Raw genomic sequence first — 14,400 nt, 5'->3', positions numbered from 1 at the left:
TGTGTCTTTAAGTCAGTATCAAGTACTTGTGTTGGAGAAATATCATAAATCAGTACATAATGTCAGATATGGATAAATGTTTTGAAATAGAACAAAGTCAAGGAAAGAGAGAGATTGATGGTTGGGGATGGTGCTGTTTTGGAAAGGCTGTTCCTTGCTATTCCTTGAATGTGTCATGCATATCCCCAGCTTAGGACCTTTGCATTTGCTATTTCTTCTATCTGGAATGCTCCCTATAGATAACTGCGTCAGTTATTTTCCAACTTCACTCAGAGCTCTGACTACCTTGTTGAAAGTAGCACCTTCCCATTCTATTCTTCTCCCCTACTCTTCAAGTATTCTTCACCATCTCACTTTGGGAACCAAAGAGATTCAAATAATTTCTTTGATATCTTCTGCTATCTGAACTCTTACTACTTGCTCTCTGCAATTCAAGAATTGAAGAGATTAAAAAAAATATCTCTTGCTGTTTGATCGGATAGCTGAATCAGGAACCCAATAATTTTGTTTAGTAAGGGATAATTTTTTCATTGTAGTATTTTTTACTCTCTGATTTGTCTTTTTTTTTTTTTTTTGGTCTGACTCCCTCTCTCCCTCACTAAAATGTTAGGTACATGGTACCTGGGGCTTTGTTTTGTTCACTGTCTTATCTGCATCACCTGGAACAGTATCTGGCACCTGATTGTCAATAAATATGTGTTAATACATGAGTGAATCCATTTGACTCACTATCATCTAAACTTTAATTTAAAAAGATATATGATTTATGGAAAAGTCTTATTCACATTATTAAGTTTTAAGAAGCAGGATGAGATTTATATATACAGTATGATTTCTACTTAGTTTTAAAAGAACCTCAAACCTCATGTGTTCATTTATTCATTCATTCCTTGAAAGAAAAATACTAAGCGTTTTCTGTATGTGCATTCTGTGCTAGGTATTTTAACTCAGCTACAGTTTGATAAGAGGACAGATCATGAAATAACAGTAAATGAATCCCACCCATCCCCTCATTCAGTGCTCTCCAGCCATGTTAATTTTTCAATTTTTCACACTTACTAACCTCTTTCTTTTGCACAGGATGATTTCATTATGTGCTTAATATCTGTCTCCCTCTATACTTTAAATTCTCTGAGGCTAGGGACCAGGATACATGTAATTATCAATACCCAGCTTAATGCTTAACATATGGTAGGTACTCAATAAACATTTATTGGATGAATGATTTAAGGACATAGTAGGAACAGTGTATCTAAATCTAATGGAAGTTAGGGGAAATTAATTTCAAGTTGGGATCCGAAGAATGAGGGAGAATTGGCAAGTAAAGATGTCCACACAGTGTTCTGGAGCTTAAAGTCAGACTTTATCCTAAAAGCAATAGAAAAGTTTTAAACAAAAAAAGTGGCACTGTCAGACTTACATTTTAGATAGATCTTTTTTCAGTGTTAGGAATGGACTGGAGGCAACACTGGAGCCGAGTTTGGGTTAGCAGGCTTTAATGTTTAATGGTTGTAGCCTCCATTGGATTCTTAGCAGTGGGGAAGGAGAGAAGTGGATACATCTGAGAGATTTCTAGAAGGCAGAATAGGTGACTGAGGATATGAGTGAAAGAGAAGAGTTAAAGATGATTCCAAGCTTCTGGCAAATAAAGGATCCTAGTGCCATTCACTGAGACTAGGGATTCAGAGGCTGAAGCCTTCTTAAGAGAAAAGAGCCTGAGGTACCCTTGAGATCTATCTCAAGTGAAGCTGAGCATTAAGGACTTGGTTTTATATATATATTTTTCTTATTAAGGTTTAGTTTTCATTATTAGTATGTTTTATGAAGGAAAAATAATGAACTTTAAAAAATTATATTAGTATTTGCCATAGGAAATGCTGTACCAAAAAACCCAAAGGACAAAAAGCCAAGGCCTTCTTAGGTAAAATATGATCTCTTCCCAATGAAAATAAATGATTGGTCCTTAATAGAAGCCCACTGTAAAACACCGGATTTGAGGGGGCGGAAGATGGCGGCGTGAGTAGAGCAGCGGAAATCTCCTCCCAAAACAACATATATCTATGAAAATATAACAAAGACAACCCTTCCTAGAATAAAGACCAGAGGACACAGGACAATATCCAGACCACATCCACACCTGAGAGAACCCAGCGCCTCGCGAAGGGGGTAAGATACAAGCCCCGGCCCCGCGGGAGCCGAGCGCCCCTCCCCCCAGCTCCCGGCAGGAGAAGAGCAGGCAGAGCGGGAGGGAGACGGAGCCCAGGACTGCCGAACACCCAGCCCCAGCCATCCGGGCCAGAGTGCAGGGCCCTCGATACTGGGAAAACAGGGCAGCAAGAACAGTGAGCAGGCACTGGAGGCTGGGCGACAGAGGAAATAAGAAAAGCGCGCGACCATTTTTTTTTTTTTTTGCTTTTTTGCTGCTTTGTTTTGGCGAGCGCTTTTTGGAAGTCTTAAAGGGACAGGGACCCCAATATTAGGGAAACAGGGCAGAAAGACCGGTGAGCAGAGGCCTGAGGCTGGCACCGGAGAATAAAGAAAAACGAACGACAACCTTTTTTTTTTTAATTAAAAATTTTTTTTTTTTTAATTAAAAAAATTTTTTTTCTTGTTTTTTTTTTGTGGTCGTTGTTTTGTTTTGGCGGGTGCTTTTTGGAAGTCTTAAAGGGGCAGGGCGGGACACTTAATCCAGAGGTAGGGAATCCGGGATCTCTGGGCACCCTAACCCCTGGGCTGCAGGGAGCAGGGAGGCCCCTTACGGAGATAAATAGCCTCCCAGCAGCTCCTGCTCCAACGCGACTCCACCATTTTGGAGTAGCTGCCCGAGCCAGGCCACGCCCACAGCAAAAGCGGAGATTAACTCCATAGCAGCCGGGCAGGAAGCAGAAGCCCTGTCTGCGCGCAGCTGCGCAGCACAAGCCACTAGAGGCCGCTGTTCTCCCAGGAGAGGAGGGCCACAAACCAACAAGAAAGGAAGTCCTTCCAGCCGTCACTCGTCCCAGTTCGGCAAACTATTCCTATCACCATGAAAAGGCAAAGCTACAGGCAGACAAAGATCACAGAGACAACACCAGAGAAGGAGACAGACCTAACCAGTCTTCCTGACAAAGAATTCAAAATAAGAATCATAAACATGCTGACAGAGATGCAGAGAAATACGCAAGAAAAATGGGATGAAGTCCGGAAAGAGATCACAGATGCCAGAAAGGAGATCGCAGAAATGAAACAAACTCTGGAAGGGTTTATAAGCAGAATGGATAGAATGCAAGAGGCCATTGATGGAATTGAAATCAGAGAACAGGAACGCATAGAAGCTGACATAGAGAGAGACAAAAGGATCTCCAGGAATGAAACAATATTAAGAGAACTGTGTGACCAATCTAAAAGGAGCAATATCCGTATTATAGGGGTCCCAGAAGAAGAAGAGAGAGGCAAAGAGATGGAAAGTATCTTAGAAGAAATAATTGCTGAAAACTTCCCCACACTGGGGGAGGAAGTAATCAAACAGACCACGGAAATACACAGAACCCCCAACAGAAAGGATCCAAGAAGGGCAACACCAAGACACATAATAATTAAAATGGCAAAGATCAAGGACAAGGAAAGAGTGTTAAAGGCAGCTAGAGAGAAAAAGGTCACCTATAAAGGGAAACCCATCAGGCTAACGTCAGATTTCTCAACAGAAACCCTACAGGCCAGAAGAGAATGGCATGATATATTTAATACAATGAAACAGAAGGGCCTTGAACCAAGGATACTGTATCCAGCACGACTATCATTCAAATATGACGGTGGGATTAAACAATTCCCAGACAAACAAAAGCTGAGGGAATTTGCTTTCCACAAACCACCTCTACAGAACATCTTACAGGGACTGCTCTAGATGGGAGCACTCCTAGAAAGAGCACAGCACAAAACACCCAACATATGAAGAATCGAGGAGGAGGAACAAGAAGGGAGAGAAGAAAAGAATCTCCAGACAGTGTATATAACAGCTCAATAAGCGAGCTAAGTTAGGCAGTAAGATACTAAAGAGGCTAACCTTGAACCTTTGGTAACCACGAATTTAAAGCCTGCAATGGCAATAAGTACATATCTTTCAATAGTCACCCTAAATGTTAATGGGTTGAATGCACCAATCAAAAGACACAGAGTAACAGAATGGATAAAAAAGCAAGACCCATCTATATGCTGCTTACAAGAAACTCACCTCAAACCCAAAGACATGTACAGACTAAAAGTCAAGGGATGGAAAAACATATTTCAAGCAAACAACAGTGAGAAGAAAGCAGGGGTTGCAGTACTAATATCAGACAAAATAGACTTCAAAACAAAGAAAGTAACAAGAGATAAAGAAGGACACTACATAATGATAAAGGGCTCAGTCCAACAAGAGGATATAACCATTCTAAATATATATGCACCCAACACAGGAGCACCAGCATATGTGAAACAAATACTAACAGAACTAAAGGGGGATATAGACTGCAATGCATTCATTCTAGGAGACTTCAACACACCACTCACCCCAAAGGATAGATCCACCGGGCAGAAAATAAGTAAGGATCGTTAAAATGGCCATCCTGCCCAAAGCAATATACAGATTTGATGCAATCCCTATGAAACTACCAGCAACATTCTTCAATGAACTGGAACAAATAATTCAAAAATTCATATGGAAACACCAAAGACCCCGAATAGCCAAAGCAATCCTGAGAAAGAAGAATAAAGTAGGGGGGATCTCACTCCCCAACTTCAAGCTCTACTATAAAGCCATAGTAATCAAGACAATTTGGTACTGGCACAAGAGCAGAGCCACAGACCAATGGAACAGACTAGAGAATCCAGACATTAACCCAGACATATATGGTCAACTAATATTTGATAAAGGAGCCATAGACATACAATGGCGAAATGACAGTCTCTTCAACAGGTGGTGCTGGCAAAACTGGACAGCTACATGTAGGAGAATGAAACTGGACCATTGTCTAACCCCATATACAAAAGTAAACTCAAAATGGATCAAAGACCTGAATGTAAGCCATGAAACCATTAAACTCTTGGAAGAAAACATAGGCGAAAACCTCTTAGACATAAACATGAGTGACCTCTTCTTGAACATATCTCCCCAAGCAAGGAAAACAACAGCAAAAATGAGTAAGTGGGACTATATTAAGCTGAAAAGCTTCTGTACAGCAAAAGACACCATCAATAGAACAAGAAGGATCCCTACAGTATGGGAGAATATATTTGAAAATGACACATCCGATAAAGGCTTGACGTCCAGAATATATAAGGAGCTCTCACGCCTCAACAAACAAAAAACAAATAACCGAATTAAAAAATGGGCAGAGGAACTGAACAGACAGTTCTCCAAAAAAGAAATACAGATGGCCAACAGACACATGAAAAGATGCTCCACATCGCTAATTATCAGAGAAATGCAAATTAAAACTACAATGAGGTATCACCTCACACCAGTAAGGATGGCTGCCATCCAAAAGACAAACAACAACAAGTGTTGGCGAGGCTGTGGAGAAAGGGGAACCCTCCTACACTGCTGGTGGGAATGTAAGTTAGTTCAACCATTGTGGAAAGCAGTATGGAGGTACATCAAAATGCTCAAAACAGACTTACCATTTGACCCAGGAATTCCACTCCTAGGAATTTACCCTAAGAATGCAGCAATCAAGTTTGAGAAAGACAGATGCACCCCTATGTTTATTGCAGCACTATTTACAATAGCCAAGAATTGGAAGCAACCTAAATGTCCATCAATAGATGAATGGATAAAGAAGATGTGGTACATATACACAATGGAGTACTACTCAGCTATAAGAAAAGGGCAAATCCAATCATTTGCAGCAACATGGATGGAGCTGGAGGGTATTATGCTCAGTGAAACAAGCCAAGCGGAGAAAGAGAAATACCAAATGATTTCACTTATCTGTGGAATATAAGAACAAAGGAAAAACTGAAGGAACAAAACAGCAGCAGAATCACAGAACTCAAGAATGGACTAACAGGTACCAAAGGGAAAGGGACTAGGGAGGATGGGTGGGTAGGGAGGGATAAGGGGGGGAGAAGTAGGGGGGTATTAAGATTAGCATGCATGGGGGGGTAGGAGAAAAGGGAGGGCTGTACAACACAGAGAAGGCAAGTAGTGATTCTACAACATTTTGCTATGCTGATGGACAGTGACTGTAAAGGGGTTTATAGGGGAGACCTGGTATAGGGGAGAGCCTAGTAAACACAATATTCGTCATGTAAGTGTAGATTAGTGATAGCAAAAAAAAAAAAAAAAAAAAAGGGCAGTTCCTGTGTGGTTACCTCCAACGAGTTCTACACAAGGGTATAAAGGGCATATAAAAGTGTAGGCAAAGGGTCTGTTTGTGTTTACAGAGGATCAAAGCCTAATTGGGCTACCCCGAAAATGAACTAAGATACGATATGAAAAAGAACTTCCAACATCTGCACCCTCTGGAAGACTCATGCCAGAAGATGATCATCAAAAAACCCCAACAAAGATCCACGCACTGCTACAGTTGTAGATGCACTCATCCCACCAGTTCCTGGACCTGCCATGGGAATGAGGAAGGAGATATCTAAGCTGGCCTGTGCATACAGTAAAACAACAAAATTGGACTGGATCTATACTGTTGGAACTCAACCAAGAATTAGGAGGAGTGCAAATTGTAGCGCTCCAAAGTCTTACAACTACAAACTATTTATTGTTAAAAGAACATATGGCATGTGAACAGTCCCCAGGAATGGGTTGTTTTAATTTGTCTGATTTCTCTCAGACTGTTCAAGTTCAGTTGGACAATATCCACCATATCATAGATAAGTTTTCACAAATGCCTAAGGTGCCTAACTGGTTTTCTTGGTTTCACTGCAGATGGCTGGTAATTACAGATATGCTTTGGTTATGTAACTATACTCCTATTATGTTAATGTGTGTGTGCAATTTAAGTAGTAGCTTAAAAGCTATACATGCTGAAGTTACTCTACGAGAAGATATATCAAAGAAATAATCAATCTTCCCATGTTTTCTTCCGCGTGCTACTTCTATAGCTTTTCTTCTTCCTTCCTAATTACAACCCTTAAATAGAATTCGTGCCTCATATCAAATTTACCGAGTATCATAATTCTTCCAAGTGGTAAAGATACCTCAAGACAAATGCTGGGCATAGAAGCCACAGGGCATAAATATGCAAAGAAGTAAAAAGCTAACTTTTTCAAACAATAAGGCTTCTCTCTCACTTACCAACTTCACATTTCCCTGTATGGCCCCGGAAGATGACTGGTTAGCCAGAGACGGGTAAGATTCCTCAAGGGAGGAACAACCTAAGACAGGCACAGTCGCAGGGGGGCCATCAGGTGAGAAATTGGGGATCAACAGAGGTGAGGCTTAGAACCTCACCCCCCCGTTCTGAGAGAAATCTTCTGCATACGTGGATGTTTTATTGCCCTGGTCTAGCTTGGATTAACACATAGTCTACAGGCACACACCTGATCATCTACATGTGCTCTCTTACAACACTAAACTATGTTTTCTACCTTTATCTTGTATCTACCTACCACTTCAGCATTTTATTAAAAATAATAATAATAAAGAGAGAAATGTGGTATCCACATATAAATCAAGTATAAAAACCAAATGAGTATTCATATTTGAACTGACTGTTTAGAGTTCATAATGCATGAGCAAAACCGAAAGTTTCTGTGATGACTGCCCTTGTACTGTTCACTATGTAACTTATTCATTATGTAAGAATTTGTTCTACATGTAAGAACTTGTTTGTTATGCCTCAGAAGATTGGAGACTGACAAAAATTAGGCTTGGGGTGGAATAATGATTGTGCATTGAGCATTGACTCCCCTATACAGAATTTTATTGTCGTTAACAACCATTTGATCAATAAATATGAGAGATGCCCTCACAAAAAAAAAAAAAAAAAAAAAAAAAAAATAGAAGCCCACTGTGGTAGGATTCACCATTGCCATATGTGTGTGTGGGCGAGGGCCCAACAGGGGGTCATTTGGAAATTTAAACTGAACTTTCAGAGAAGGTCTTCTAGAGCCAGGGACTGTCTCTTGTTCATCCGTGTATCCTTAGCCCTCAGCACAGTCCCTGGCACTTAAGCTATTTATTATTTTAGATTTGTTATTAATATGTTTATTTTTGTTTGCATCACTATTTGCTGTGGTTGTTATACAGTGATGTTATTTGTGTCATTTGGTTTTTAGGTAGATTGGGGTCAGCTTGACTATTTAGTTGTGGACATGCCACCAGGAACTGGAGATGTGCAGTTATCGGTCTCACAGAATACTCCCATTTCAGGTAAATAAGTTAAAGTTTAAAGTAATGTGTGCTATCTTTGGTGTTTTGCTGTTACCATAAAGAAAAACAAATTCTATGACAGGCAAACATTTTTGTGTCTTAAAAAATAGTCATTTATACAAGTACCAAATGATTTCCCTCATTTGTGAAGTATAACAATGAAGCAAAACTGAAGGAACAAAACAGGAACAGACTCACAGACTCCAAGAAGGGAGTAGCATTTACCAAAGGGGAAGGGGAAGGGAGGGTGGGTGGGGAGGAAGGGAGAGGGGATTGAGGGGTATTATGATTAGCATACATGGTGTGGGGGTATCAGGGGGAAGATAGTGTAGCACAGAGAAGGCAAATAGTGACTCTGTGGCATCTTACTACACTGATGGGCAGTGACTACAGTGGGGTATGGGGGGACACGATAATATGGGTGAGTGCAATAACCACATTGTTTTTTCATGTGAAACCTTCATAAGAGTATATCAATAATACCTTAATTTAAAAAGTCATTTATAAATTTTCCTTTAGATTTCAGATTCATTAATTGAATTTTTAAAAATATTACCAGAATAAGTATGTTTACAAAAACATAAAGATACTTTAGAAAAGTGTGATATAAATCTGTGTTCTAGAAATGCAGTAGCATTTAAGTTTTGGGTAGAATATAGTGGTTAGGGTCATACTGCCCAGCACTTATAACATAGTGCCTGATACATAGCAGGCACTCAATAAATACTTACTGAATAAATACTGAATAAGAGTAAATATTAGGAGAATTTGGATTTTTTGGCAAATACAACCATGGGAAAATTTTATATTCTGCTAATGAATGTTAAAGCCAAGAGAGCAATAAACATGTTAGCTTACATCAAATACATAATACTTAAGTATAGTAGGGTATATTTTTTTTATGGAATGGAATTTAAATATTAGTAGCTTTATTTTGAATCTGTCTCCAAGGATTTTCCTAGATTCCACTGGAGAAATAATTGTAAATCTCTCTCTTATGTATAAGAACTTTGAGAAAATAATGGAATTTTAAAATGTCTTTGCAAATCAGTTACTTATTGGTAATAAATAAGAGCTATCACTGACATTTAATCATCAAAAGGTTTAGAATCTAGGCCTTTGATGAGATATGCACATTGTTTGGAAATATCAATATAGTGTCATTAAAATGAATAGTTTTGTTATTTAAGTGTGTCTGTAACCCTAATGGAGTCTGAAACTTTTTCTTTGGTGAGGCAAGCTATTAAGTATGGGATGAGAGTAAAGTGAAGTATCATAGAAAAAAAATTCATCCTTTTTGTAAACAGTGTACTATAGAGCCTGTTTTTTTTTTAAAAGTAGTTTTGGGGTTTTTATATTTTTAAATCTTAAGAATACTCACCAAATGTTTATTGAACAATGTGTGCTCCTGGCCCCTTGAAGTGCCTATTGCTGGCTTCTAAAATGCTTACATTATTCATGTGGATACTGCATTGATAATTTTGGGCTAAATTTTTATTTATTCTGAGTTGTAACTTGGTACCTTGAAAAAGTTTAATTTACTTTACACAGATAAACTGATATGCCTAAGCAATTTACCTTTGTTTACTTAGATAACAGCCCCTCGTCTGGATGGGATTTGTTATTGTATCACCCTATTTTAATTTGTGCTTATACTCTAAAAGTAATAATGTGTAGATTGGGGTCAAGATTTGCTTCTCCTTTGAGGATTTCTTCCTTTTTATATCCTAAAATTCAACTACTATATTTCTTTATTCCTTTCCTCTGATGAGGAGTCTGCCCTGTAATAGGTGATTAATATTATATGATAATAAAAGCAGAAATAATTTTAAAAATGAATTTAAATAGTTATTTTTAATTGAAGTGTAATTGTCCTAATACAAAACCCAATAATGTTTGGCTTGTTGATTTTCTGAGTTTGGTTTTTTTAGTCCATTTAAACTCATTTAGGTTGAAATTAATCTAGGTGATTTCTGATAAAAATAAATATGTGTCTGAATATGCCTAACCGTGTGCACTCCTATATGATGACTATCCAACCAGTGGTCTGTATTGGTGTTTACTATATTCACTATTATTTTTTTAACTCCTGAGAGATGGCTTTGGGCCTCTTTAACTCATATATTCCAGGGAAGGTATGGAGGCAGTTGAGAAGAAGCCTCCTTTGTCCTTTAGGAGTGGAACCCTAAAGGATTCTTGGAAGGACCAGTATTATCTTTGGGCTGATCATACTGGTTTTGGACTTTTGACTAATTTCCAGGCACACAATTTCTCAATATAGAACAGCAACTTATCCATGTTAGTACATTCATACTGTGGGTTATTATGACAATATTAAAATTAGTAGCAATGAAAGGACTAGATTGTCTGCAGTGAACATGTATTAATTTTGTAATTAGGAAAACATAGTGAACAATAAAAGTATTCTACTGAAAGGTTGTGTGCAGTGGAGTATGAGGGTGCATGTGATTGTGAGTGTGTGGATGTGTATGTGTGTGTTTGTGAAAGGCTTAGTTCCTGAGGTTTCATTTAATTTCAGGATAATGTCATTTCACAGCTAACGTATCTAAGGAAATACCAAAATTGAGCCAGCCTCTAGGATTTAGAAGTAAGGCCGCCAGCCAAAGACTTGCTGACCTGGCTTGGGTCATAGCCTTTATCAATTTATATAATGTGGAACAGCCAGTCAGAGTCATGTCTGCCTTTCTAGATCTAACTGAATTATTTATTCTTTAATTATGAACCTAATTTTCTTTTCTTCTTATCATTTAATTCAGAACTCTTTTTAAGATACTCTATGTTTGACCTCTTTTTTACTGAAATAGAGTTGATATACAATATTATATAGGTTTCAAGTCTACAACACAGTAGTTCAACAGTTACCCATATTATTAAATCCTCACTCCACTAGTGCAGTTACTATCTGGAAACATAGATGTTACAGAACCATTGGCTCTATTTTCCATGCTGTTCTACCATGCCTGTGACCAACCTATATTATGACTGAGATTGTTGTGCCCTTCTATTCCCCCTTATGCACCCCAACCCTTCCCTATGGTAATCACCAGTCACTTCCCAGTGTCTATGAGTCTTTTGCTATATCGTTCATTTTGTTTTGTTTTGTTTTTAGATTCCACAAGTAAGTGAAATCATATGTATTTGTCCTTCCCCACCTGGCTTATTTCACTTAGCATAATATCCTCTAGGTCCATCAATGTTGTACCAAATGACAGAGTTCTTTCTTTTTTATGACCAAATAATATTGTATTATGTATATGTACCACATCTTCTTTATCCATTCATCTATTATGGCCACTTTCATTGCTTCCATTTCTTGGCTGTGGTAAATAATTAGGCAGTAAACATAGGGGTGCATATCTCTTTTTGAATCAGGGATTCTGTTTTCTTCAGATAAATTCCTAAAAGTGGAATTACTCAGTCAAATGCTATTTCTATTTTTAGTTTTTTGAGGAACCTGTATTGTGCTTTCCACAGTGGCTGCACCAATTTGCATTTCCACTAAGAGTGTAGGAGGGTTCTCTTTTCTCCACATCCTGCCAACACTTGTTATTTCTTGTCTTTTGGATGGTGGCCCTTCTAACTGGTGTGAGGTGGTATCTCACTGTGGTTTTGATTTGTATTTCCCCAATGATTAGCGTTGTGGAGCATCTTTTCATGTGTTTATTGGCCATCTGTATTTCTCCTTTGGAAAAATGTCTCTTCAGGTCCTCCACCCTGTTTTTGATCAGGTTATTTGGGTTTTTTTGGTGTTGAGGTATATGAGTTATTTATATGTTTTAGATGTTAATCCCTTATCCAAAAAGTCATTTATGAATATATTCTCCATACTGGAGGTTACCTTTTTGTTCTGTTGATGGTGTCCTTTGCTGTAGAAAACCATTTTAGTTTGATGTAGTTCCACTTGTTCATTTTTTGTTTTATTTCCCTTGGCTGAGGAGATGTGTCCAGAAAATAATTGCCCATTCTTACATTCAAGAGACTTTTGCCTGTATTTTCTTCTAAGAGTTTTATGGTTTTATGTTTTACATTTTGGTCTTTAATCCATTTTGAGTTTACTTTTGTGTATGTAGTGAGACAGTAATCCAGTTTTATTCTCTTGAATTTAGCTGTCCAGTTTTCCCAACACCATTGATTGAAGAGATTGTCTTTTCTCCATTGTGTATTCATGGCTCTTTTATCATATATTAACTGACCATATATGCATGGGTTTATATTTGGGCTCTCTATTCTGTTTCGTATATCTATGGGTCTGTTCTTATGCCAGTACCCAACTGTTTTGATTACTGTAGCTTTGTAGTATAGTTTGAAGTCATGTTGCATAATACCCTCAGCTTTGTTATTTCTCAAGGTAGCTTTGGCTATTTGGGGCCTTTTGTGGTTCCATATGAATTTTAGGATTGTTTGCCCTAGTTCATTGAAAAATATCATTGGTATTTTGATAACAATTGTATTGAATCTGTAAATTGCTTTTGGAAGGATGGCCATTTTTATTATATTAATTCTTCCTCTCAATGAGCATGGGATATATTTCCATTTTTGTGTGTTCTTTAATTTCTCTCATGAGTGTCTAACAGTCTTCACCTCCTTGCTTAGGTTTATTCCTAGGCATTTTATCCTTCCTAATGCAATAGTAAATGGAGTCGTTTTCCTGATTTCTATTTCTGCTAGTTTATTGTTAGTATATAGGAATGCAACAGATTTTTTTTTTTTTGAGAGGGCACCTCTCATATTTATTGATCAAATAGTTGTTAACAATAATAAAATTCTGTATAGGGGACTCAATGCACAATCAATAATCAACCCCAAGCCTAATTCTCAACAGTCTCCAATCTTCTGAAGCATAGCGAACAAGTTCTTACATGGTGAACATGTTCTTACATAGTGAATAAGTTCTTACATGGTGAACAGTGCAAGGGCAGTCATATCACAGAAACTTTCAGTTTTGATCACGCATCATGAACTATAAACAATCAAGTCAGATATGATTATTTGTTTGATTTTTATACTTGATTTATATTTGAATCCCACATTTCTCCCTTATTATTATTATTATTTTTAAATAAAATGCTGAAGTGGTAGGTAGATGCAATATAAAGGTAGAAAACATAGTTTAGTGCTGTAAGAGGGCAAATGTAGATGATCAGGTGTGTGCCTATAGACTAAGTATTAATCCAAGCTAGACAAGGGCAACAAAACATCCATGGATGCAGAAGATTTCTCTCAAAACAGAGGGGGTGAAGTTCTAAGCCTCACCTCTGTTGTTCCCCAATTTCTCACCTGATGGCCCCCCTGTGACTGTGCCTGTCTTAGGTTGTTCCTCCCTTGAGGAATCTTACCCGTCTCTGGCTAACCAGTCATCTTCCGGGGCCATACAGGGAAATGTGAAGTTGGCAAGTGAGAGAGAAGCAATATTGTTTGAAAAGGTTAGCTTTTTACTTTTTTGCAGATTTATGCCCTGTGGCTTCTATGCCCAGCATTTGTCTTGAGGTATCTTTACCACTTGGAAGAATTATGATACTCGGTAATTTCGATATGAGGCACAAAGTCTACTTAGGGGTTGTAATTATGAAGGAAGAAGAGAAACTATAGAAGTAGCAGATGGAAGAAAACATGGGAAGATTGATTATTTCTTTGATATATCTTCTTGTAGTGTAACGTAAGCGTGTATAGGTTTTAAATTACTAATTAAATTGCGTGCACACAATAACATAATAGGAATACAGCTACATAACCAAAGCAGACCTACAATTACCAGCCATATCCAGTGAAACCAAGAAAACCAGTTAGGCACCTTAGGCATTTGTGAAAACTTATCAATGATATGATGGATATTGTCTAACTGAATTTGAATATTTTGAGTAAAATCAGACAAAATTAAAACAACACATTCCTGGAAACTGTTCACATCCCATATGTTCTTTTAACAGTAGATAGTCTATAGTCGCAAGATTTTGGAACGCTGCAACTTGCGCTTTTCCTAATTCTTGGTTGAGTTCTGATAGTATAGATCCAGACAAATTTGTTGTTTTACTGTA

General features: G+C 37.9%; 1 protein-coding gene across 8 annotated transcripts in view; it reads left to right on the top strand.

The window, feature by feature from the left end:
* Positions 1–14,400, top strand: part of NUBPL (NUBP iron-sulfur cluster assembly factor, mitochondrial) — a 256,075-nt gene that overhangs the window by 181,927 nt on the left and 59,748 nt on the right. For all 8 annotated transcript variants that reach the window (XM_057488510.1, XM_036881309.2, XM_036881307.2 and 5 more), the window contains one exon: positions 8,251–8,344. In XM_057488510.1, the coding sequence (XP_057344493.1) occupies positions 8,251–8,344 (94 nt within the window). The remainder of the gene's footprint in view (positions 1–8,250; positions 8,345–14,400) is intronic.

Source organism: Manis pentadactyla, chromosome 11 (assembly GCF_030020395.1).
Source record: "Manis pentadactyla isolate mManPen7 chromosome 11, mManPen7.hap1, whole genome shotgun sequence".
Lineage (NCBI taxonomy): Eukaryota > Metazoa > Chordata > Mammalia > Pholidota > Manidae > Manis > Manis pentadactyla.
This window is presented reverse-complemented; position numbering and strand designations above follow the sequence as displayed.